At 36.5% G+C, this 23,325-nt stretch overlaps 1 protein-coding gene across 1 annotated transcript in view; it reads left to right on the top strand.

Annotated features, from left to right (window-relative positions):
* DNAH9 (dynein axonemal heavy chain 9) overlaps nucleotides 1-23,325 on the top strand; it is a 251,220-nt gene that overhangs the window by 63,684 nt on the left and 164,211 nt on the right. Inside the window, exons 30-36 of the mRNA XM_034407801.3 lie at nucleotides 2,940-3,078; nucleotides 3,561-3,848; nucleotides 4,933-5,143; nucleotides 6,167-6,294; nucleotides 7,208-7,316; nucleotides 8,553-8,700; nucleotides 13,573-13,747. Coding sequence (XP_034263692.2) covers nucleotides 2,940-3,078; nucleotides 3,561-3,848; nucleotides 4,933-5,143; nucleotides 6,167-6,294; nucleotides 7,208-7,316; nucleotides 8,553-8,700; nucleotides 13,573-13,747 — 1,198 coding nt within the window. The remainder of the gene's footprint in view (nucleotides 1-2,939; nucleotides 3,079-3,560; nucleotides 3,849-4,932; nucleotides 5,144-6,166; nucleotides 6,295-7,207; nucleotides 7,317-8,552; nucleotides 8,701-13,572; nucleotides 13,748-23,325) is intronic.

Raw genomic sequence — 23,325 nt, 5'->3', positions numbered from 1 at the left:
ACATTTTTTCTTTTTCATAACGACTTTCTCTGTAGTCATATCACTCACAGTTTTTTGGTCTTTGGGTTTCTCTTTAGCGATGTTTTTCTCTTTCGCTGCTCCGCTGTTCTTCAGCATTTCTTGGAGGTTCGCGATGAGGCTTTCATCATTCTTTTGGCTTTTTAATAACTTCAATATCTCTGACCTGAGTTTGTTATTTTCTATTTCGATTTCCTCCTGGTCATCATTTTCATTTATTAATTCTTCTTCTTCAGTGGTGTATTCTTCGGATTCTCTCGAAATCGCGTTTGTGGATTCGTTGATTGTTTCTTGTTCAGTTTCTATTTCTTTGCTGTAGGCCCTGGTGTTGGGCCTATCTTTCTTAGACATTTTTAGGTATTTATTGAGTCAATTAACCATCCTCTGCTACCAGCTTGTTGCAATATTTTCAGGATCAGACTCAATAATAATAATAAGAGTTAGAGGTTTAAATATATTTCTCTTTAATTATAATAGGCATTCTATATTCACTGAATATTCACAGATAGAAGCAAAGAAAATGGTGAAGGTGGCTCCTTATATATACAAAGGGTGGAGCCAAGAGTGGGAGTGTTGAATTATGAATACATTAAGAGTCAAAGAATAAGTTAACCCCTGATATCCCATATATACATTATTTACACATTAGGGAATAAGGCATTTACATCAGACAGTGTTCTTCTGGAACTATCTCGTAACCTGTCAGCTAAAAGGAGGGCAGGCACTACCTCCTCAGAGTTCATATGAGTGGAGGTGTTAGGACACTGAATTGACACACGGTATAAAGGGGACAGTGTGGAAACACAGGAAATATTGATTCTGTTTCTTCAAATGAGTAGGGGAGATTCTGTCCTGTGCAGAGATGTGTTAAATCATCTCTCTGGCAGCAAAGATGGCCATAAATTCTACCAGGCACGAATAAAGAATGGACAGAGAATGGACAAAGAATATTTGCTAGTTATGTGGCATGGGACAGTGACTTCCAAAGCAAATCCATTTTGTACAATTTTGGGGTTTTGCTTAGGTTATCCTGCCTTGAATTATTTGATGATTAAGAGATCCTACTGGGAAAATAAAATCAAATACATCAGGACACTTTGTTCCAATCCTGACCAACCTCTTTCAAGATAAAGAAAAGTTAGGCAACAGATTGATAACAGATCGATAACAACTGCACCCAGAACATCGTTCTGCTTTGCCCTGAAGGAAAGCAGAATTCCCGGGATCCTTCCTTGACCTGTGTGATTCAAAACCTTTATAGGGGACTAAAAAATGAAATGCAAAGAACGAAAGAAGGCTTCCTAAATCTGTAGAAACTGAAGACAAAAATCAGAGTTCATGTGAATATCTCAATGGGCTTGAACATTGTGTCATATCCAACAGCATGGTGTTCACTGGTGACAGTTGTAAAAATCCTGAATCTGTTTAAAAAAAAAATCAAATACACAGGCTCAGTTTTGGGGGACATTGCCTTGGAAACATGATACAGAAATCTGAGTAATTATAAGGAAGTTGAATGTGAATAAATAAGGGGGCAGTGTGATTTAGCAGTAAAAAAAGCCTATTCAGTCACCTCCTCCATAGAGGGACTCTGCTCAGTGTATAATAAAATATTAAAATATAAAAAAATTAAAAATGTAGAAAGAGACAAGAATGTTAAAATTAATTAAAGGCAAGAATGTTAAAAGAAAATTAATTAAAAGCTGAAAGGAGGGCTTTCAGGGCATTAACCAGCCCCTAAAAGATAGTCATTATATTATACCCAATACTATTTAGACTGCCTCACTGCCAGCTGTGTCCAAGCACTTTTTTTAAAAAATTTGATTTATATGCGGCCCTTCTCCGGAGACTCAGGGCGGCTTACAATGCGCTCAGCAATAGCCTTCATCCTTTTGTATATTTATACAAAGTCAGCTTATTGCCCCCACAACTGGGTCCTCAATTTACCTACCTTAGAAAGGATGGAAGGCTGAGTCAACCTTGAGCCTTGGCGAGATTCGAACCTGCAGTAATTGCAGGCAGCTGGTCTTAATAACCAGCTTAATAACAGGGTGCCTTAGACCACTGTACTACCAAGGCTCTACCAAGCATTGACCTTCAGAGGTGGCCCTACCATTTAGTTGGGGAAGTTCATAAAATACTTATAGTTTTCCTTGGCCACCTGTGTCATGGAGAAACATTGGGATGGCCTGCAATACTGAGGGCAAGAAGGCAATGATTGCAAATGAGGATAGGAAATCAGGTCCAACTCCTGTTCCTTTTTATCATACTGGAACCATTCACCCTGGCAGTCCTTGATGTTGTCACCTCCAACCAGTCATAGCAAACTGCTTCCACAAAACTCTACACAGTCCTCAGTCTTTTGCAACATCTTCTATATACTTCTGTGGTCCACCATTGGCATACATCCCCCTCCAGCACAGAGAAAAAAAAGATGATCTGTAATTTCCCTACCAACTTTCTATGACAGTTTTATGTGATAACATAGAACGTAGTATCTACCTTTACTAACCTTGAAGAAATTATACTGTTATTTGAACTGTAGTTATGTGAGACCAGATGAATAGTTTTAAATACTACTGCAGCAGGTCAGGGGAAGTATTGTTAATTTGTGAAGCCTTCAAGTTTAGTTTGTTTAATATTTGCATGGAGAAGAGAAATGAAGGTAAAATAGTACAATTCAAAGTTATAGAACATTCTTTGCATATAGAAGCTCCAGATTCCATTCAGCAGGGTATCTTGAAATTGTGCTTGTCTATTTTACTTCTTAAAGAGCATTACTCATAGGTGATGTGACATAAGAAATATCCCCCAAATCCAGAAAACCTTCTCAGTAGATCAAATGAATAGGGTAAATGGATAAACATTTTGGTGTTGTATAAGGCACTTTCCCGGTGCATTTTGTGGATTTTTTCCCCTAGACCCTGTGCAATGGTTGTGCCAGATTTTGAGCTGATCTGTGAAATTATGTTGGTGGCTGAAGGATTTATTGAAGCCCGGTTATTAGCTCGGAAGTTCATTACCCTTTATCAGTTATGCAAAGAACTTCTTTCCAAGCAGGTAAATAGATTTAAATAATTATATCATATCACATGTAGACAAATTTTAGCTCTGAGAACAACTACAGTGATACATTATGCATACATTTATTTTTCCAAAGCATTCTAGAATATAAAGTAGGAACAATTGTTCTCCTTGTTTCTATTCCTATCTGAATTGCTTTAATTTACCAAATAACTAAAGTGTAGGGGATGTGGATTTTAGTCTTCCTGTTGCTGGAATTAGGATCTTCCAGGCACAGTATTAATTTTCAACATTTTGTATCAAGTTCATATCAGTTCCTTAACCTTGATAGTTTCAGACTGATTACAAGAAAGTTTGGGTTTCAGGTTCTTTCAACAGGAAATTGGGGTCAAGGCAAGGATAGCATTAGTTTCTACTCCTTTGATAGCATGCGGAGATATGCAGAGATATTTACCTTCAGGCATGGTGTGTGTATGAGTTGAAATGAGTTATCTTCTTTCTTTTCTCCTCCTTATTAGGATCATTATGACTGGGGATTACGTGCAATCAAATCAGTCTTGGTTGTAGCTGGGTCCCTCAAGAGAGGAGACCCAGACCGTCCTGAAGATCAGGTGCTGATGCGCTCTCTCCGGGACTTTAACATTCCAAAGATTGTGACAGATGACATGCCAGTATTCATGGGTCTGATTGGAGACCTATTTCCTGCTTTGGATGTCCCAAGAAAACGAGACCTCAATTTTGAATCCTTTGTAAAACAAGCTGTGCTGGAACTCAAACTTCAACCGGAGGACAACTTTGTACTCAAAGTAAGACAGTGACTTTCATTCATTCAGCTTTGAGACTATAGCCAGAATGCTTTCATTTTCTTACTTTTTTTTTGAGATAGTAGTTTCTTTTGTCTCCTTTAAAAGGGAATGTATGTATGTATGTATGTATGTATGTATGTATGTATGTATGTATATATATATATGTATGTAATGTATGCATTTAATTATTAATCACTGGTATAGTATTTTGCATTGATAGTTCTTTAGATTTTTCATTCTTTATCCCATAGTGTTTCACTATTGTTTCTTTGTTTTATGAACATTAGGGAAGAATTGAAAACGAATTGTAAATCTTTTCTAGAATTCTGAAATGCAAACATGTTAAAATATTTATTTATCTGTATCCCACCTTTATTACAAATAACTCAAGGAGGCCACCGTATCTAGTACTCATTCCTCCTCCTATTTTCCCCACAACAACAACCTGTGAAGTTGATTGGACTGAGACTAAATAATGAGCCCAAAATCACCTAGCTGTCTTTCATGGCTAAGGCAGGATTTAAATTCAGTTTTATTCATCAAAAAGGTTATTGTAGGTCTGCTAAATATTGGAAAATAGCAACCAGAATGATTGAACTCCTTCACAAGGAATCATTTCAATGCTTTGTACCTCTTAACATAGTAAAAGAAAATAAAAGGGGATATGAAAATGATAAAAAATGAAACATGAAGACATATCAGTATTCTAGATCTTAGGCTCATCATATAAAGTTTAAGCACTGAGAGATTCAGAGCAAAGAAAGTGATGTTCTTTATGCAGTACAGAGTTAACTTGTAGAATTTTCTATCATCAATTTAGTAAACCTTTAAAGGGAATTAGATACAATCATGGAGAATAAGTAAAATGCTAGTGATTGGCCACCAAATAGTAGACTTGTCATCCCTCCCCCCATTTTCTGGCATGGTTTTTCTTACTTATTTTTGTTTTATCCTGTTCTGCTTGTGTCTTGTGGAATTTAGCTGTTCAGCTTCTTTTGAAGTGTAAACATAGCCCTTGTCTGCATAGCAAGTAATAAGTGTGACCACAATGTGGTGTTTTTTTCTCATTGGCTTCTTACTCAAGGTAGTACAGCTTGAAGAGCTCCTTGCTGTTCGACACTCTGTCTTTGTAGTGGGCAACGCAGGCACAGGCAAGTCACAAGTGCTGAAATCTCTAAACAAGACTTACCATATCATGAAGCGGCGACCTGTTTGGACAGACCTCAATCCAAAAGCAGTGACCAACGATGAACTCTTTGGCATCATCAATCCGTCTACAAGAGAATGGAAAGATGGTAAGATTACGGCTGTGCATTGAAATCAAATAAAAGGGTTATTTTTTTCATTAAACTTGTCAAATCACAAAAAACAGTTACAAAAATCCAACCTCTAAGTGTTGGCTTTGAGTTTTAGAACAGAGCAGCTTCAAGGTATGATTGAGAGACATCTAGGAAATAGCCCATATTATCAACTGTGATCATACAGATAATATGCAGTTATATTATAAATGGTCTCTGTTGTGTTCAGATCTGTTGTGTCTGGAACAAACAATAAACATACAGAAGCCTCTCAAGCATACATAGAAGGTTTCTTCAAATCTTTTTCTAAGCAAAGGCTTCATTTTTGGAAAGTCAATATACTTAGTTCTAAAGTATAAAGCTTAAACAGTTTTGAGGACAGAATTTATATGTACATATTTCATGGATATCTTGATGCTAAGGTGTTTTTTGCTGCCCTGAATCACTTATTTAAAACAGGAGGCTATACAAATTGAATGAATAAATCAATATTTTGAAGTATGTGTATTTAAAATATACCTGCACCTACAAACTATTTTTTTCAGAGAAATTTCCCATGGTGTAAAACAAGAATTTTATGTGTGCTAATAAAATTCTGTAATTTATCAGATATACAGTATAAATGTGTGAACCTTTGACTGCAATTATGTTCTTTCTATGAAAATAATATTGAGTTGAAGAATTAGGGAGAATAAGTTAACCAGTAGCAAAATCTTTTTCAAAACCATAGTTCTTTTTTACTTTCCTATTTTTTCTTAATAAGAATGCCTAGGGTAGTTTTTTTATTGCTCTCAGCTGTGTAAAGTGATGTGAGATTATTTTTCAATGAGATTATTTATTATTTATTTGATAATAATTCTTCATTTCTTCTTGAATGCAATTCTATTTATACCCTGTTGTTTTTTAATTACCAGATTTAATTAACTGCATCTAGTTTTCCTTTGCTTATTTACATGCATGTTGATTGAAACTTTTGTGAGTTACTATTAAAAGTAGAAAGGATGCCTATGATGTCTTTAGGATTGTTCTCATCAATTATGCGAGATCTAGCCAACATTACACATGATGGCCCCAAATGGATTGTGTTGGATGGTGATATTGATCCAATGTGGATTGAATCTCTCAATACTGTCATGGATGACAATAAGGTAAAAGACAAGTTCAAAAGTAATAAATATTTTTAAATGTAGGATATAGAACAGAAATGGATAAACTTTATGGCGATTTTAGTCACAACAAATTAAACAAGATAATATTTAACTGAGTTTTCAAAAATCTATGTTGTGTTTTCAGAAGAATATTTTCAAATAATAGTAAGTACCCCTTTCCTTTGGGCAATAGTGCTGAAAATCACACATACTCTTTCTGTGACTCTTGTAAATAGCAGATTGCAAGACTTCTGTCATTTACTGCTAGAGCAATCGAAGTGTTGTCAATAGGATTTTTTTACAGAGAATGTGCAATGTGGGCAGGCCTTCAGTTCTCTAAGCAAGGCTGCCACTTTGACTCTTTTCAACTCCCTCTGCAGATGCCTCTGGTTTATGATCTATGTTGGGCTGCCTTTGAGAATTAGTACAGAATGTTGTTTCTGTTAAAATGTTGTGAGCTGCTAGGGATATATCATCCTTTTATTCTGCCAGATATGCTGACCACCAGGCCATTTTCTGAATGAATTCAAGTTGCTCTTCAATACCTTTTAAACCATGATAGATTTGGCAAAAATTGTAGGAACGTATCCTTGAAGGTCAGCTATTTTGGCCCCTTAACATGTTCCATTGCCTTCTTAAGCATATGTGGTAAGAATGCTTTCTAGGGTGGGACTTCTGCTGAAGGGTCAGGTTTCCTTCCATGGCCAATTCAAGAGCATATTCCTTTAAATAAACTGATTTCATAATTACCTCATTTAATTTAACATTGCTTTGCCTTGTTGTTTGTAAGACATTTTAGTGAGCCCTCTTTGGAGAAATAATGTGAGGTATACATTTTATATCCTTTTTTCCAAGAGGTTGCTGTGGGTCACATTGTGCTTTGAATTTCCAATCTGGATGCCTTCTTTTGCAGGTATTAACACTAGCAAGCAATGAACGGATCCCGCTCAACCCCACCATGAGGCTTCTGTTTGAGATCAGTCACCTGCGGACTGCCACTCCAGCCACTGTGTCTCGAGCAGGTAGTTGACAGAGGAAAGAAAGAAGGCAGCTTTATCCTTAGCGTGGCAAAATATGGAAGGAATCAGGCTTTAACTCTGGGAAATCTAGTGACCACCAGAGGTGTTGAGCTATAACTACCATAATCTTACAGAGGGACTGGCTATGCTAAGCATCAATCACTGCCATGAGATAGATAAGTATATATGCAATATATACAATAAACAAAACAAACGAACAGATTAAACTCCATTGCTAGTCACCTGATAAGGGAAGGCTAGATATAGAAATATATTTTTCTTTAGAATTGCATTCAGAGAAATTTGAGCCCAGAGGCAATTAGAGCTTTGTATTAAACCCTGAGCCATGGTTAAGAATGTAATGTTTAAGAATATAATGCCTTTTATCCAAACTTATTACAGTTAATATCAATGTGATTGCCAATTCTGATTTGTCTAGTTTTTTTGGTATATGAACTTGTCAGGATATCCACAGGGAGGTGATGCATGTAAAAAAAAAAAGGTGGGATTTTGATTGTGTGATTGTAGCTGCCATCTTGATTTTTCTGACTTCTCCCAGCTGCCTCCAGCACTTATTTTGGGCTCCATGTTTTGTTTTTTGTTATTATAGATAATAGTGAATGCTGCAAGTTCTGCCTACCAAGTTTTGACACAAATTGTAGCACTTATCTAGGTATCTGCACCCGTACCAAGGGAGCCTTTGTATTAAAATCTATGCCTTTCAGATTTGCTTGGTTTAAAGCAAAACTGATCCCAGATATGTTTTACCTAGTATCGAACTGTAGATTCCTATTTTAGCTTTAGAGCATAAATCCAGGTTCCGAAACAAGCCAATGCCTGTGCATAGCCAGTCCCTCTGTAAGATGATGGTAATTACTGTATATTCAAACCCACCTGGTGGGCACTAGGTTTAAACAAGTTAAGAGTTTGGCACAAATGTATTACATTTTAGTCTCTTTGTCTTCTTGTGTGGTAGCATTTGTCAAAATAAGATCAAAACCAATTAGTACTCAGATGGAAGTACTTATGAAATCTCAGGCTATAGACAAAGTTGGAAAAAAATATATCCTAGAAGTAGGCATTACGCACCCACTTCCATTTTTTTTTGGGGGGGGGGTTAGGGAAACAACATGGGCATATCCATGAAATCACCAGGAGATAGATTTAACTCGTAGGGGACTTTTACAGTAACTTAGATGTGGAAATTCTAGGACTAATCCCGCTATTTTGTATCTTCAGGGATCCTTTATATCAACCCAGCTGATCTAGGCTGGAATCCTCCAGTGAGTAGCTGGATTGACAGAAGAGAAACTCAGTCAGAACGAGCTAACCTGACCATTTTGTTTGACAAGTATTTGCCAGTTTGTCTGGATACACTTCGAACCAGGTATGATAAAGCAGAATTAGGACAGAGTTGGCACAATTTGTTTACTGCATTGCATTTAGCATGAGTTTTTATTAAGTGATGATAAGCAGCACATATTTGCAAATGTTTCCTAATGTGTGGTTGTCCTCCATTAATTTTCTGTAGTAGATTTCATGTTTGAATTCAGTGTTAACCTTACGATTGGAGAGATTGTTCCTTTCCTCTTGTAAAAAAAAGGAATGGGGTGATCACAGCTGAGCTGAAAAGAGGGAGGGAGGGAGGGGGAGAGAGAGAGAGAGAGAGAGAGAGAGAGAGAGTGCCCAAGAGCCACTAGATGGGAGATAAGAGTTAGAGTTTTCAATATCTGTGTTTACCTTAAGACAGAAAAAGGAATGGCAACATTTATTTAGAGTCTATTCATGTAATAATGTAATACCATGGAAATCCCATACAGTAGTGCACCTATTGTTTGTTTGAAGACTTATTCATAGGGGAATGAGTAATCCTCAAGAATTTACAACTTGAGCTAACTTCTGAAGATGGAGTGACAGGGCTGATAAATTATATTTTCCTGCCGGAGACAAGAGCATAAAAATGCCTCTCTCATTTCTGTGATCTCAAATATGTGTGTGGGGGGTGGATCTTCATGAAGTATGTACTTCTGCTTTACATTTAAAGCTATTTTGTGAAAGTCTGCTTTTGATGGCTGCTTAGGCAGTTGCTTTCTTTTATCTTGCTCCAATCCTTTCAACAGAATTGTTCACACATTGGTGAGTGATCTATACCTAAATTCTTACAACTCTTTAGTGTCTCATAAAGTGATGAAGATAGCTTTCTCTTAGTCATCCAAAAGAGCTATACTCCTGATGATGGAGAGGGAAGAAAGTTGAATGAGTTATGCGCTTTATTGCACTTCACAGAGTGGATGGTATCATAGATACTTCCCCTGACTCTGTTGCATTAGACAAAGATGTATTAACCCCAAAGGTATCACTACTTCCACAAGAAGAAATAATGAGCTTTGAATGAAAAGTGAACCTTCGTTTAACTCCTAAACGGATGGATTGTATATTTATGAGCCTGGAATCAGGGATCCATGGGGAATTTAAAATTATGAAAGCCCAAGTTATTAAAGTTGACAAAGATTTGAAAGCCTTGGAGAGAATTATTGTAACTTTTCATGAAACCAGATTTAGCATTTTAGATGTAAAGGAACAATTTCATTGCACATCTTCAAATCCTATGATTTAAAGCTCATGGACATCTGATAAGAAACACTTTAAAAATAAGAACTTGTTACCTCAGGATGTGGAAGAACAGAAGCTCTTGTTCATTTACCTGGAAGAATGTTTTCAGCAAATCTTATTGCCAGCTGACATTAAACTTGAAATGTTGGTTACCTACAGATGAAAAACAAGAGATAATCCCTCATGGACATCTGCCCCTATAATTGTTAAATTTCTGAAGTCCAGCACCAGAGACCATCTTCTACCACTTAATAGATAAACCACGGAATTGAAATATCATGAATATTAAATAATGATTCTCCATATCTTCCTTCATAAATGTCAAATTTAAGAAGAGGCTTTGCTTTGGCAAGTAATTAGCAAGGAACAAGAATGCGAAATACTTTTTTTTGTACCCAGCAATCTTCTGCCTTTCTCCTGAAGAGATCAAAAGATTTAAAAGCCCATCTGCTGCTGTGGAATTTTTAGAGGCTCTGCACTTGTCTGATAAGTAACAAGCTTGTCTTTTCTTCTTTTGCTTTCTTTCAAAAATTGTTACTACTATATGAATATAGAAGCTTGCATTTCTATGTCTTTATTACAGAGGAATGCAGGAGGGATGTATATTTCTCTCCCCATCCCCATGTTTGTGTATGTGTCAGCAATAATTTTTAGTGATAGTTGGGCAGGGTATATTCTTTGTTTTGAAAATTATTGTTTTACGTTTTTTTTTATTTGATCCATATTCATTACTTAAAGGTTCTCCTTTTATGTATGTGGTAGTTACCCAACTTAATACAGTATATCTGTAATGTTGGGAAATTGACCTTCAGAAATATTTTATCTACATGGAGACATGGGACTTATAGTAATCAGCTGGAATATAAATGGATTTAGGTTAAAACAAAATAAAACACATTTGTAGCAAGCTGGAAAAATAGGGTTATAGTTATAGATATAGTTATATTGTAAGAAATCCTGGATGAGCAGCTTTTAGTGAGATCTGGGAACTGGACTGGATAAACCTCTATTAGCAGGTATCAAATAAAAATTGTGGGTATCTATTAAGTTTAATAGTGACTCTAAAGTTGATGTGGAAGACGAGCATTTTGCTGTGAAAGAATCTTATTTTTTTTTATTATAAAGATAGCCAGTGACATTGTTTTTTATGGCCCCATTAAAAACACTTCTGAAATAGTCCATAGCTTTTTTTCAAAATTATATTTTGCAAACCATTGTCATTAAGTCTTTCTGGTGAATTCAATCTCAACCTGGATCCTCAGCGAGACATAAAAACTGGAAGTAATGTAAGCATACATTACAGAATTTAAGAAATGCAACTCTTTTTAAAAGAAATCCAACAGTAGAAAATGTACTAAAAGTGTTCTAGACTAAATTACTTATTTTTTAAAAAATCTCCTGCTTTAGAGTGTCACGTTGGTGTGGGCTAATTCAGAGATTCTCCACCAAGTTTAATTTGGATGTTTAAAAACTATACATAACTTAATCCCAGATAATACCAGAGTACTTCCCTCCTAAGAGATACTTATTTTGTGGAATATGTTAAGAAGGACATTGGGGTGTTATTGAAAAAAAAAAATACCGGTGCTACTAGTAAGTTAACCTTTTCGGACTCATTTAAGACATAGATCCACTGTTTCAACAACAACAACAAAAAAGATATAGATATTTTAATCTTGTACAGTTAGAAAAGATCATTAAAAACTTTTTTTTAATGCTGAAAATGCCACAGATGAATTATAGGGAATATTTTGTGCTCTACATGAGGCTGTCCTTGAAAGAGTATTTGGAAGCTTATTTTATTTGTGGGGTCCTTTGGTGCTCTCTAAACTTGGTTGTTTTCTTGCAGACATTTCATGACAAATAAGGTAACATCACCAGTGCTAATATTTTATCTGTCTGTCTGTCTATCATAATATTTTTACTTTCTTTGGTACTTTGGTACTTTGGGCAGTTACATGTAATTCTAGACCAGCGCATGCTACACGTCTGTTCCATAAACTGCATTGTTGCCAGTTTGCTTCTGGATCCAAGTCAAGGTGCTGGTTTTAACCTTTAATGCCTTTCATGGTACGGGGCAGTGGTGAATTCCTCCTCGGATCACCACCGGTTTGCTGTCCGCGCATGCGTGGTGCGCGCCGAAAGCACACTGCTCACACGCATTTACAGCACATGCTGAAAGCACGCTGCGTGCGCACATGCGCAGAGCATGCAAAAGCACTCTGTGCGCGCATGCACAATGCACACCAAACATGCGCTTCACATAGAAAAAGAAGACTTCACTAGATAAGTAGAACAGTGAGGGGGGGGAACAGCTGTGCCGCGTAATTTAGGTTTGCTAGAAAGCAGGATTTCCTAATCCTGCTAAACTATGCGGCATAGTTGATCGTTGGAAATACTGGTAGCTTTTTTTAATTACCGGTTCATCTGAACTGGTAGCTTTTTTTTTTACTACCGGTTCGCCTGAACCGGTAGCTTTTATCACTACTGGTTCACCCTAACTGGAGCGAATCAGTAGCATTTCACCCTTGTTATGGGGCCAGGATATCTGAGGAACTGCCTTCCCTCAGTTATATCAATCTGCTCCATTAGATTTGGCAGAGAAGACATGCTGTGTATCTGAGAGCTAGGGACCTACATTGGCCAATCCCAGGAGACACATCTTCCTATTGTGATGCCTGCTTTTTGGAACATTCTTGCCCTGAGATCAGATTAGTTCATTTTTTTGGTTTCATTTCCAGAAGATTCGGTTATATTATCAGGACTGGGACTCCCAGGAACAAGAGACACACTTAGATGGTGCCATTGTTGAGATGGCCATTTACTGGTATATCCTCTCTTTTCCTAACTGCTTGTATATTTCTTTTTTATCCTATTTATTTGTTAATGCAGATTTTTGTTTACTTTTATATCTGTTCTTTTTATATTTGTTGTTTCTGTCTAATTATTGTGCACCACCCAGTGTCATTTTTGGTGAAACGGGCAGCTATACACATTTGGCAAACAAACAAACAAATATATATTTTATAGCTGCAGAGTTATTGGCCCAAGCTGCTAGGCATATTTTAAACAATTTGAACCAGAATCCAAATTTAAGGAAGTGTGGAAGACATTTTCCTGGAATGTCTAGGCCAAAGAATGGATCAATACCTAAATCCTTTGATTTATAATTATTGTTTTAAAGACTTTGAGAGATGGCAATTTGAATGATTTATCTATTACATCTGTTTGGAAAATATAGAATTACAATACACACTCTCTTTTGGGTTCTCATACTTGTAAACATAACTAAAGCCTATTAAAAATATGAAATAAAAGGATCAGTTTCATTATTCTTTTCATTTGACCACTTCTGAATTCACTGCATTTGTGCTAGATCAGACCTTTGCAAGCCTTCCATTTCAATTCTTTTAAGAGGATCAACGTTTTAAAATGACTCAAATATATGATTACAGTTATTACTTGGCTATGTGCTGATGGTATTTTATTCCACTCTGTAGCAGTGGATCAGAAAGTTATAAACAATGAACATTTAAAAAATGTTAACAGTTGAAAAGAGGATTTATGTGATATCTGCTTGCATTGTTCAGTGACAGTCATGCTAAATCCAATTAAACTTCACAAGTGTTCAATTCTCCTATTATAGATTTAAGAAGATTATTCCCATCCCTGAGCAGAACATGGTTCAGATGTTGTGTTATCTTCTTGAATGCCTCCTCACCAAGGAGAATACCCCTCCAGATTGCCCTAAAGATCTCTATGAACTTTATTTTGTCTTTGCTGCTATTTGGGCCTTCGGTGGTGCTCTGTTCCAAGACCAGGTAAGAAAAGTGATTCCATGAAAATTTACATTAATTAACATAGCTTCATATAGAAGAGAATATTTGTAGCTCAGGGTTAAACTGCAGCATCCTTGGTTCTTTCAGAGCTTGGTGCTCTCTGAGTGCTGATGATGTTACCTAGATTGGTAATGAAATGTCTACAAGAAAATCACCAAGCTCAGAGAGCACCAAAGATCCCATAGCTTCATATATTAAACTGGTCACTCAGTGAATTGGTTCACAGATCATTTTAGGTGATGATTGGCTATTATGAACCACAAACTCTCCGTTTACTTCTGTTATTTGGCCATAATTAAACCAGAGGATGTATGATGTATGAAGCCATATCTCTTGACAAGAGCAGTTTCACAACCCACTTAAACATATCCAGAGATTGTCCCAAAGGTGCTTTATCTAGAGGCAACTGGACTTTCTAGTTTAAACCAGAAAGTCCAGTTGCCTCTTGAAAAAACACCTTTGAGACAACCATGACCTGGATGACGGAGAATCTCCATAGACATATCCAGAGATTCTTATGGAGAAACACAAGCATTAAAATCTACCCATTGTAAGAATATTATTATAGAAGAAATATGCGTAGTTATTTGGGGTCTAGTATTACTGAAACTCTCTTTGTGCCCTACACAGTCCTTCAAGAGATTGTTTTCATTTTGTTCTACCAAGGCATTCCAAATCTAGATGACCATGTTCCTATCATGCACTTGGAACTGCTAAAAGCAATCTAACCAAAATATAATGGTGCCAACTGCCTTTGTTAAAGTCAGTTAGAGGTGATGTTGAATGCCACGTATCATGGGTTTTACACAAGAAGTTCTTAAAATATTATAGATCAGCTAGCTGGAATGAAAGTCACTGTATATTTTTCCTATATTAGTACAGATCATGCTTGACGCTATGAACTATCCATTATTAATTTAATTCTGCCTAGATAATTTTTCATGGACTTACAAGTACATGTTCTGTTTGTAGCGATCCTTATTTGATAGCTAAAAAGACAGAAAACTAAAAGCAGAATTCAAGCATTGATTCTCAACAGTAGCTGATGAATGCTAGTTTTTTTTATAGTGAACAATGGGCCTGTTTTCAGATGTAGCATACTAGGGGCTGTATATAGTTCTGGGAGGAGAGTTTTCTGCAAACAAGTATTGTGGAAAAGTACCGCCATACAGAGAGGTCTATTATCTCCATGCACCTCACAAAGAGGGGGGATTTTCATAAGGCCTCTCTCATTTTTTTTTAAATGACCCCGTAATCCCTTGCATTGGGGTGGAGTTGGGGCAACTGAATGGAGCTGAGTCCGGATGCCCTTCCTGTTGCCAATATGGAGTTTGCTGCAGATATTTTCTCATTGTGCCCAGAGAGAGAAATATCTGCCATTACCTAGGATCGAACTCACAATCTCCTGATTATGAGGCGAGAGCTCCACCTCTAGGCCACTGCACCACTCCATAAGCCCTCTCTCAATGACTGAATCATATGAGCAGATCCAATTCTTCAATTCTTACTTTGGAGATTTTATATAATGTTGGATTAGTTGAAGATATTATTTATTGTAGATATTTCTTTTTTCTTTCTTTGAGTTCCCTATTATAAAACCTGGAGCAATTCTTAAGTAGTGCCCAGCTGATCATGGATGATCTCAAAAGAATCTAAACAGAATTTGATTTGGTTAGTACTTAGATAGGCCCAGGGTTGTAGGTTAAATTGACCAAATATTGAAGAATATTCCAGAAAAACAAACCACTTCCATATAATTGTCAAGAAAGCAATATTAATGTCACATGTAGTTTCTAAGAATCAAAGCTGATTTTTGGGAGGTTTTGAGGCATTACATAAAATGTTCAGATATTTTCAAGACTATGCTCCACAACTAAATTTCCAACTCTTTCCTCCCATCTCCATATTGTGAAGAAAATGAACTAAGCCATTTTCTCATTATTTTAATTGAGATCTTTTGCCATCAAGGCACTCTTTGTGGGAAGGGAGGCAAAAGGCTTGTTCTTTTCCCTTCTGTTTTAATCCATGTGGGGGCACTGAAACTCTCCTTCACTGATTTTCTTTCCCATAAGACAGCTCTTTTTTCATGATGCTTTTATAACAACAAGAAGAAAAAAAAAGGGTGGGGGGAGAAAGTCCCTATTTTCTGCATCTAAATTAGCCTTATTATTCCATTATTTATTTAATCCTGTTTTTTAGCTGTTATTTTGTTGTCAATTTATATTTCATGGGCCTGAAGTTCTCTCCTTATTTCCAGGTTTATTTTTTTCAATTTTTACTACAAAACCTTGTACTAACTGGTATGTCAGTTGCTCCAAAGTTTACTTGCCTGTTTCGAAGAATTTATTATAGGGAAAATGATTTTAAAAAAAAAATATTGAAAGAGTTTTGGAGAAACTGTTAATGACTTAACTACCATTTTTATTCAATACCCAAGCTTTCGTAGCTCTCAATCCACTTGATAAGCTATATGCGATGAAAGCCTGACATACCTTTTTTTGTGCATACTCACAATTACAGCTGTGGGGAAGGGGAGAAAGTTGGGCGAAGGAGAGGGATAACTAGTGCAAAAAAACCCCCAAAAAACCAGGTTTGTTTTAGAAAGAGAAAAATGAAATTTCAGAGTCACATTGATAGTGACCTTCCTTGTGAACTGGTGTAATAAAAACACTCTTGTTTTAAACATTGGAAAAACTAAAGAGATGATTGTCGATTTCAGAAAAGGCAGGCACAGCCACACTCCTCTGTGTATTAACGATTCACCTGTGGAGATGGTTAGTAGCATCAAATTTCTGGGTGTGCAGCTAATGAGTAGGCTGGCTTGGTCGCTCAACAGTGAGACACTGGTGAAGTGGGCAAAACAGTACCTGCATTTTCTGTCTTACATGAGAAAAGTATATCTTCCTTCCCCTGTCCTTACCACTTTCTATAGAGGGACGATTGAGAGCATCCTGTCATATTGCATTACGGTCTGGTTTGGAAGCATTACTGCTTCAGACAGGAAGGCAGTGCAGAAAGTGGTGAGGATGGCAGAAAAGATCATTGGCAGTTCACTCCCTTCTATCCAGGACATAGCACATAAGGGTTGCTTGAGCAGGGTTTGCAGTATTGTCTGGACGCTACACATCCTCTTCACAACCTGTTTTCCTTGTTAACCTCTGAGGGGAGGCTTTGTGTTATCTGAAGCAGAACATCCAGATTCAGTCACGGTTTTGTTCCATAGAGTATCATCCTTGTGGACTCTCAAGCTTCCTCTTTCCGCTACGTATTCAATTTGGACAGTGATTAATATTTATATGTAAGGGTGTAGGTATATACATATGTATGTATATATGTGTGTTATGTATGTGTACACTTTTGAGAGCAGGCAACAGAATTTCATTTTTAATGTGTGCTAGTGTGCCCACAGTAAAAAATGACAATAAAAGTTATCTTATATTGTCAGATTTTTGATGAAAAATGTTCAACTGGTCTAGCGTTCCTTAAAGGCCAATAAGTTTATTATAATGTTTCAGAACTGTCTTTGTCTTTTTCTTCATATAGTTTTTTCCTAGTTCCCCAATAGGTGCATTAATCCATTTGTTAAAGGCATTTCTGCACTCTGTGAATTTCTAAGCCATCTAAGAAATAAGAAGTAGCATGCTGCGGCACAGCTGTGATCGTCGGAACCTTTTTAAAAAACTTTTTTAAAGCATTTTTTAACTACTGGTTTGGGTGAATAGGTGGTAAAAAAATGCTTCAAAAATTAAAAAAAAAATTGTCCACGCCCACTCAGTCACATGACCCCCCCCCCCCACCAAGCCACAGCCATCAAGCCATGCCCACAGAACTGGTAGCAAAAAAAATTGCATTTCACCACTGATTTATACTCCTTGCAGACAGCTGGTAATTTGCATTGAGGCCACCTGGAGGTTTATCCGTGTCCTCAGGGTCACCTGAGAGATGCTGATGGGTTTGGAGCCTTCTTGGAACTGTTGAAAGGACTGTGTTGTAGATTGGAGAGAGAGGATGTTGTATCCCTTCCCCTCTGTTCAGATGACCTCTTTGATCCCTCTTTCAAACCAGTGGTCCTCTCTGTTCAAAATATGGACTTTGCTGTCTTCAAAAGAGTGGCATTTGTCCTTTAAATGCAGATGGACTGCTGAATCTAGTCCTGATGAGTTTCTTTTTCTATGTTGTGCCATGCATTTACTTGGTTACTTCATAATAGTATAGAAACTTATATCAAATAGCTTTAGCACTGACCAATCAATTTCATTGATTAATTTCATTGAATGCTCATTCAAAAACCTGTAAGATATGTAAAAGGATCAGAGGGGCTTTTTGTCTATTCAGAAGCTTTCATATTATATGTGAAATAAATGAAGACATAACTTTTATTATATTTTTTTGGTTGAAGAGTAGATGAACTTTTTTTTAACTTTATAGAGTTTATTCTTTAATCAGAAAAAGAAACAAAAGGAAATATGGAGCTAGTGTGTACTGTAAAATTAATGTGGAATATTGAGAACTATGATTACCATAAGCAGTAATAACTTAATCATAATCCTTTTTGCACTAAGTGATGCATAAAATTCTTTTACCTAGCAAGCTGTTAGCAAATATGAATGTATGTAGTAAGAGAGAGAGATATATACGTGTACACAAAATGGTATGTTTCCCCTTTCTGCTAAGACTTACTCGGTTTAATCATGAAGTTATTACTTGAACATCTAGATTATTTGACTGCATGCTGATTTTATATATTTTAAACAGTATTTATGAGATTACTCATCTCATTTTTTGATCCAGGAAATACAAGCAAAACTTTTCCGAATTCTTCTTCCCATCTTTTTGGCCCTGACATAATCAACTTGTTTGAATAATACTTTTCATATGTCAGTTTCATTACACATGGTTTGGGAAGAATTGGGTAGAACAGAATAAAGAATACGGTAACTGATTCCTTTGGGAGTGATGAGGAGCAGGATAGCACAATAAATAGGTAGTAGATACAATCAAAAGGTCATAGTTGTCAGCCTTGCAAGGTAGTGCAGACAAAAAGCACATCCAGAAATATTATTGTTACTTTAACAATATTAACAATATTACAATATTTAACATTAACTTAATATTACAATAACAATATTTAACAATAATATTATTTAACAGTAATATTATTGATCTTGCAAATCTGAAAGTACATTTTTATCCTGTTGTCTTCACAGTCAAAAAAAAACTAGAGAGGGTCCCTTCTTAGATATTTGTCATGGCCACATTCCATTTGTGGGCTAATTCTGCCTCTTATTTGCCCATTGGCTTGGCTGCGGCCTTTCCTCTTATCTCACAGGTCATTACCAGATACCATTACATATTAGATGGAGCCAGTCTGCCCTTCTCCAGAACATATCAATCATTAATGTACAAGCTGGTTTTAAGAAAGTCAGATGCACTGTTGCTGGATAATGAGAAAGGCAAGGCAGTTTTTTTAAAAAAGTATGTTTTTGATTTATTGATTATAAAAGGCTCAAGATCATACTGGTGTCCTCATGGAAGAAATGGAAAGAATACAAAGAATACTGAAAATAAATAAAATGACACCAGGAGCCATAGGTTACTAGATATTACCCCATGAATTGTTCCAGATGACCAATGGAAACACATATTGAGGGGTTCTTGGATCTTTCTATATACCAACATATTTGCAGTCTGAGAGTAGAAAAACTTTCTCAGGCAGATTACTCTCCCCCCCATTCCACTCTAATTATTTATTCAGTAAATTAAGTAAGCCAGGGCTTATCTCTCAGTGTTTCACATTTACTGCACTGCTTACTTTGACATTTCACTCAGGGAGTAAACTAGAGAACATTATGTCTGGTGAGTTCCTCTGTGTAGGGTACAGAATCTTTTTTTCAAAGAATAGTGATTCTTTGAATAAAACCCATGAACATAACATTATTAAATTAACAGTTTGATACTAGTTACAATAGAGAGCTGAGCAGAATCATATATGGATGTCAGAGCAATTTTTAGCAAAATAACAGAGAAAATAAAGTTGACAGAGAAAGCATGCCATAACTAAGCAACTGAATATTTGCAAAATCTACAGCCACTAGTCCATATAGATCCTAAGTTAGGGTGTCATGGTTAGATTCAAGGGGTGCTCATATGATTTAAAACATCTAGGGCAGCGTTTCACAATCTTGGCAATTTTAAGATGCATGAACTTCCACTGGCTGGCTGGGGAGTTCTGGGAATTGAAAGTGACACATTTTGAACTTGTTAAGAATAAGAAGCATTGATCTGGGGAACGGGGCAAGATCTGGACTAAGCGGGATAGAAAATCTGGATGAGACAAGCAGGAAAATCTTCACGTACTCAAAAGTCAGGACTTTGTCCTCCTTGTTAAAATGACAGTCATTTTCATTAAGGGCAGAAATGCTCAACTTGAAACTCCGAAGAATGCATGCAGTCCTTAGTACTGTTGGGCAGATCCACCACTGTCTTTCCAGATGTTGCTACAAACGGTAGCTTTTACAGGGATAGAAAACGAAAATTACAAAATAGGGAATTAATTATTTGAACTGTATTCATTGCAATCTTAATATAGGTTTTGAATTAGAATTAATTTATTTTTTTTTTAATGTCGTGCTTAGTTCCCTTGCCCTTTTGTCCTGAAAGAGATCCTAGTTTGGATTATGACTCTTGAACTTTTCAAAAGTGGAGTATGACCCTGCTTTACGACTCAGCATGAAACCTCTCTCAATCTCTCTCGATGAAATTTGCTGTACGCATTAAAGTCCTTGAGAGTCTTAATCTTTGCTGCAATACTACATAAAAGCATTTTGCAAGTTGCATTTGTAATTTAGACTCGACAAAATGTACCTCTACAATGTTGTTCTGGACAGTGAACTCCATGTCCCTTTCTCAGCTTCTCTGTAAATGTCAGCGCGAAGAGTCCAAAGTGCCGTAGTCTGAATAAGAACAAGCAAAGATCTGGTGAAAAATGATCCAATATAAAATCTGTTTATTGCTTGCTATAGAAATTGCCCTTAGCTCTGACCTTTTGCAGCTGAAATGTCAGAATAAACAATATGAATGCTTTCCCACTGTTGCAGGCTGGTAGGTGGGCAGCAAGGTCCTTCTCCGAAAAAGGGTGGAAAGAAGAGCATTAAAGTCAGCAAGCCCCCCCCCCCATTATATGGCAACCAAAATTTATCACTGCTCTGGTAGTATGGGTTGCTTCATTTCCTGCTATTTAACATTATTTTAGTGCTAAAAATAATCAGTGTTCTCAGTTCTGTTATTTTGGAGGGTTTTTCATACCAGAATTACTTTTTTTTTGGTTGTTGTTTTTACTCTACTGATCTGGTTTCTTTTTTCCCTTTTTTAGGCGATCCATGTTGTGAGAAAGGATGTATTGTTATGTGGGTCATTTCCTTTTTTTGTTTTTAATAAATCTATAATGGAACTTAATGATGGTAACAGAAAATGAGGTGGGTAGAGAAAGGAGCCAAGCAAAAGCAGCAGTCCTAAAAAAAAAAAAGATTAAAATTTAGAAATTGGTTAAGGAGATTGAGAGTCTTGATTTTCACAGCACAGTTCCCTTTTCAGATATATGGCAGCCATAAAAAGGTTGGAATTATGCTATTTTAAGTTAGAAAAGCCACCACATCGCAGAACTCTTGATGGCTGGGTTTTAGTAAGAGGACTTCCTCCTTCTCCTCTCAGGATATCCATAGAAAAAGTCTGAAGTTGGTGCAATTACTTGTATTTTTTTTTTAAAAAATATATCACCATTCCCTGGGGAGACGTTTCATAGAAACTCAATGAAATGAACTTGTGGCTTCATCTGACTGGCTGTATTGGAAAAATGTCTGAAGCCAACATATCTAAGAAAAATAATCCCGAAAGAATCCAGTGAGAGTTCGAAGTTGACTTGGCAGGAACTTTTGGTTCACAGTGATATTCACCAGGCACATTTCAATAAGACATTCACTTTAGATGGATTCCTTACAGCATTTCTTGTGAATAGATTAGTAACTGTCCTGTTAGCTCTTCTCAGTAATAACAAACTAAACTGAACATGTAGACAAAGTGTATATTATATGTGTAAATGGGCTATCATAGAGTAACAATATAAAAACTCACATCATCTCCAACACAAGTCTTTCCTATAGCAAGCTTCTTTAACCTGGTTATTTTCTAGATAGCCCTGCTAGCTGAAGAATTATAGAAATTAAGGTCCACACATTGGGAGGTTGCTTCCCTATAGCATCAGTTCATTTGTTCATCTGTATTAATCAAGGATTGAGAAATAGTATGTATGTGTGAACCAATCTTTTGAACTCTATCTGGATAATCAATGAACAACAAGAAAACAGTTACATAATGACTTAAGAAGCCTTCAAATTAAAGTAGCAGACCTTTTTTTTTGAATATAGGCTAGCCAAAGAGCAACGGGCAAGTAATGTCTCTTCCATAGTATGGATATTAAAGGAGCAACCACAATATTCTGGACAGCAAATAGCTCAACTTTTGAACTACACACCTGTGTTTGTAAAGATATCTCTAGTACAGTGCATTGCTGTGAGGGGCTTATAGAAAGTTATATTCAACTTCTAAGCAGAAGTCATTATTCTAATTTGCACATTGCTGTAGAATTTCTCAACAGATCATGATATTTTATGACAGCTGTGTACAAGGACAAAAATATGGCTCAACCCAAGTTTTTTGTTTTACCCATTGAGATGAAAATATGCCTTGATTGCTGGAAGAAGATTTTGCTATCATAGCTTGATGTTAGTCCTGGACTTTCTTCACTCAGCGAATCTGAATGAATTCACTGAGTAAATTGTCTGTCTGTCTGTCTGTCTGTCTGTCTGTCTGTCTGTCTTCTGTTTGTTTATTTGGCTACCCATCTTACCACAGGGTAACTCTATACATGTGCAGTTAAATCTGCACTCTTGAATTAGATGTCTTCTATCATATTTATTTGTTTATTTGTTTATTTTATTTTATTTTATTTTATTTTATTTTATTTTATTTTATTTTATTTTATTTTATTTTATTTTATTTTATTTTATTTTATTTTATTTTATTTTATTTTATTTTATTTTATTTTATTTTATTTTATTTTATTTTATTTTAGTTGTTTAGACTTGTATGCCGCCCTTTCTCCGAAAGGACTCAGGGCGGCTCACAACAATAAAACAGAAAAATAAAACAAAAACTCGGGGTTAAAAGTTACACATAAAATCCCTAAAATCAATTAAAATCCATTTTAAAACCCCCATCAGTCCAGGCCGTCCAGGCGAAATAGCCACATTTTTAGTTCGTGGCGGAAAGAGCGAAGGTTGGGGGCCATCCGGAGCTCCAGGGGGAGCTGATTCCAGAGGGTAGATGTGCCCACAGAGAAGGCCCGCTCCCTAGGGGTCGCCAGCCGACACTGTCTGGCCGACGACACCCTGAGTAGGCCCTCTCTGTGGGAATGCACAGGGCGATGGGGAGCTGTTGCTGGCCGCAGAAGGTCCGCCAAATACCCCAGTCCTAAGCCATGTAGGGCTTTATAGGTAATCACC

This window comes from Pantherophis guttatus, chromosome 2 (genome assembly GCF_059756535.1).
Source record: "Pantherophis guttatus breed Tessera chromosome 2, ASM5975653v1, whole genome shotgun sequence".
Classification (NCBI taxonomy): Eukaryota; Metazoa; Chordata; class Lepidosauria; order Squamata; family Colubridae; genus Pantherophis; species Pantherophis guttatus.
Note: the sequence above shows the minus strand (reverse complement) of the source record. Positions and strands in the feature narration are given on the sequence as shown.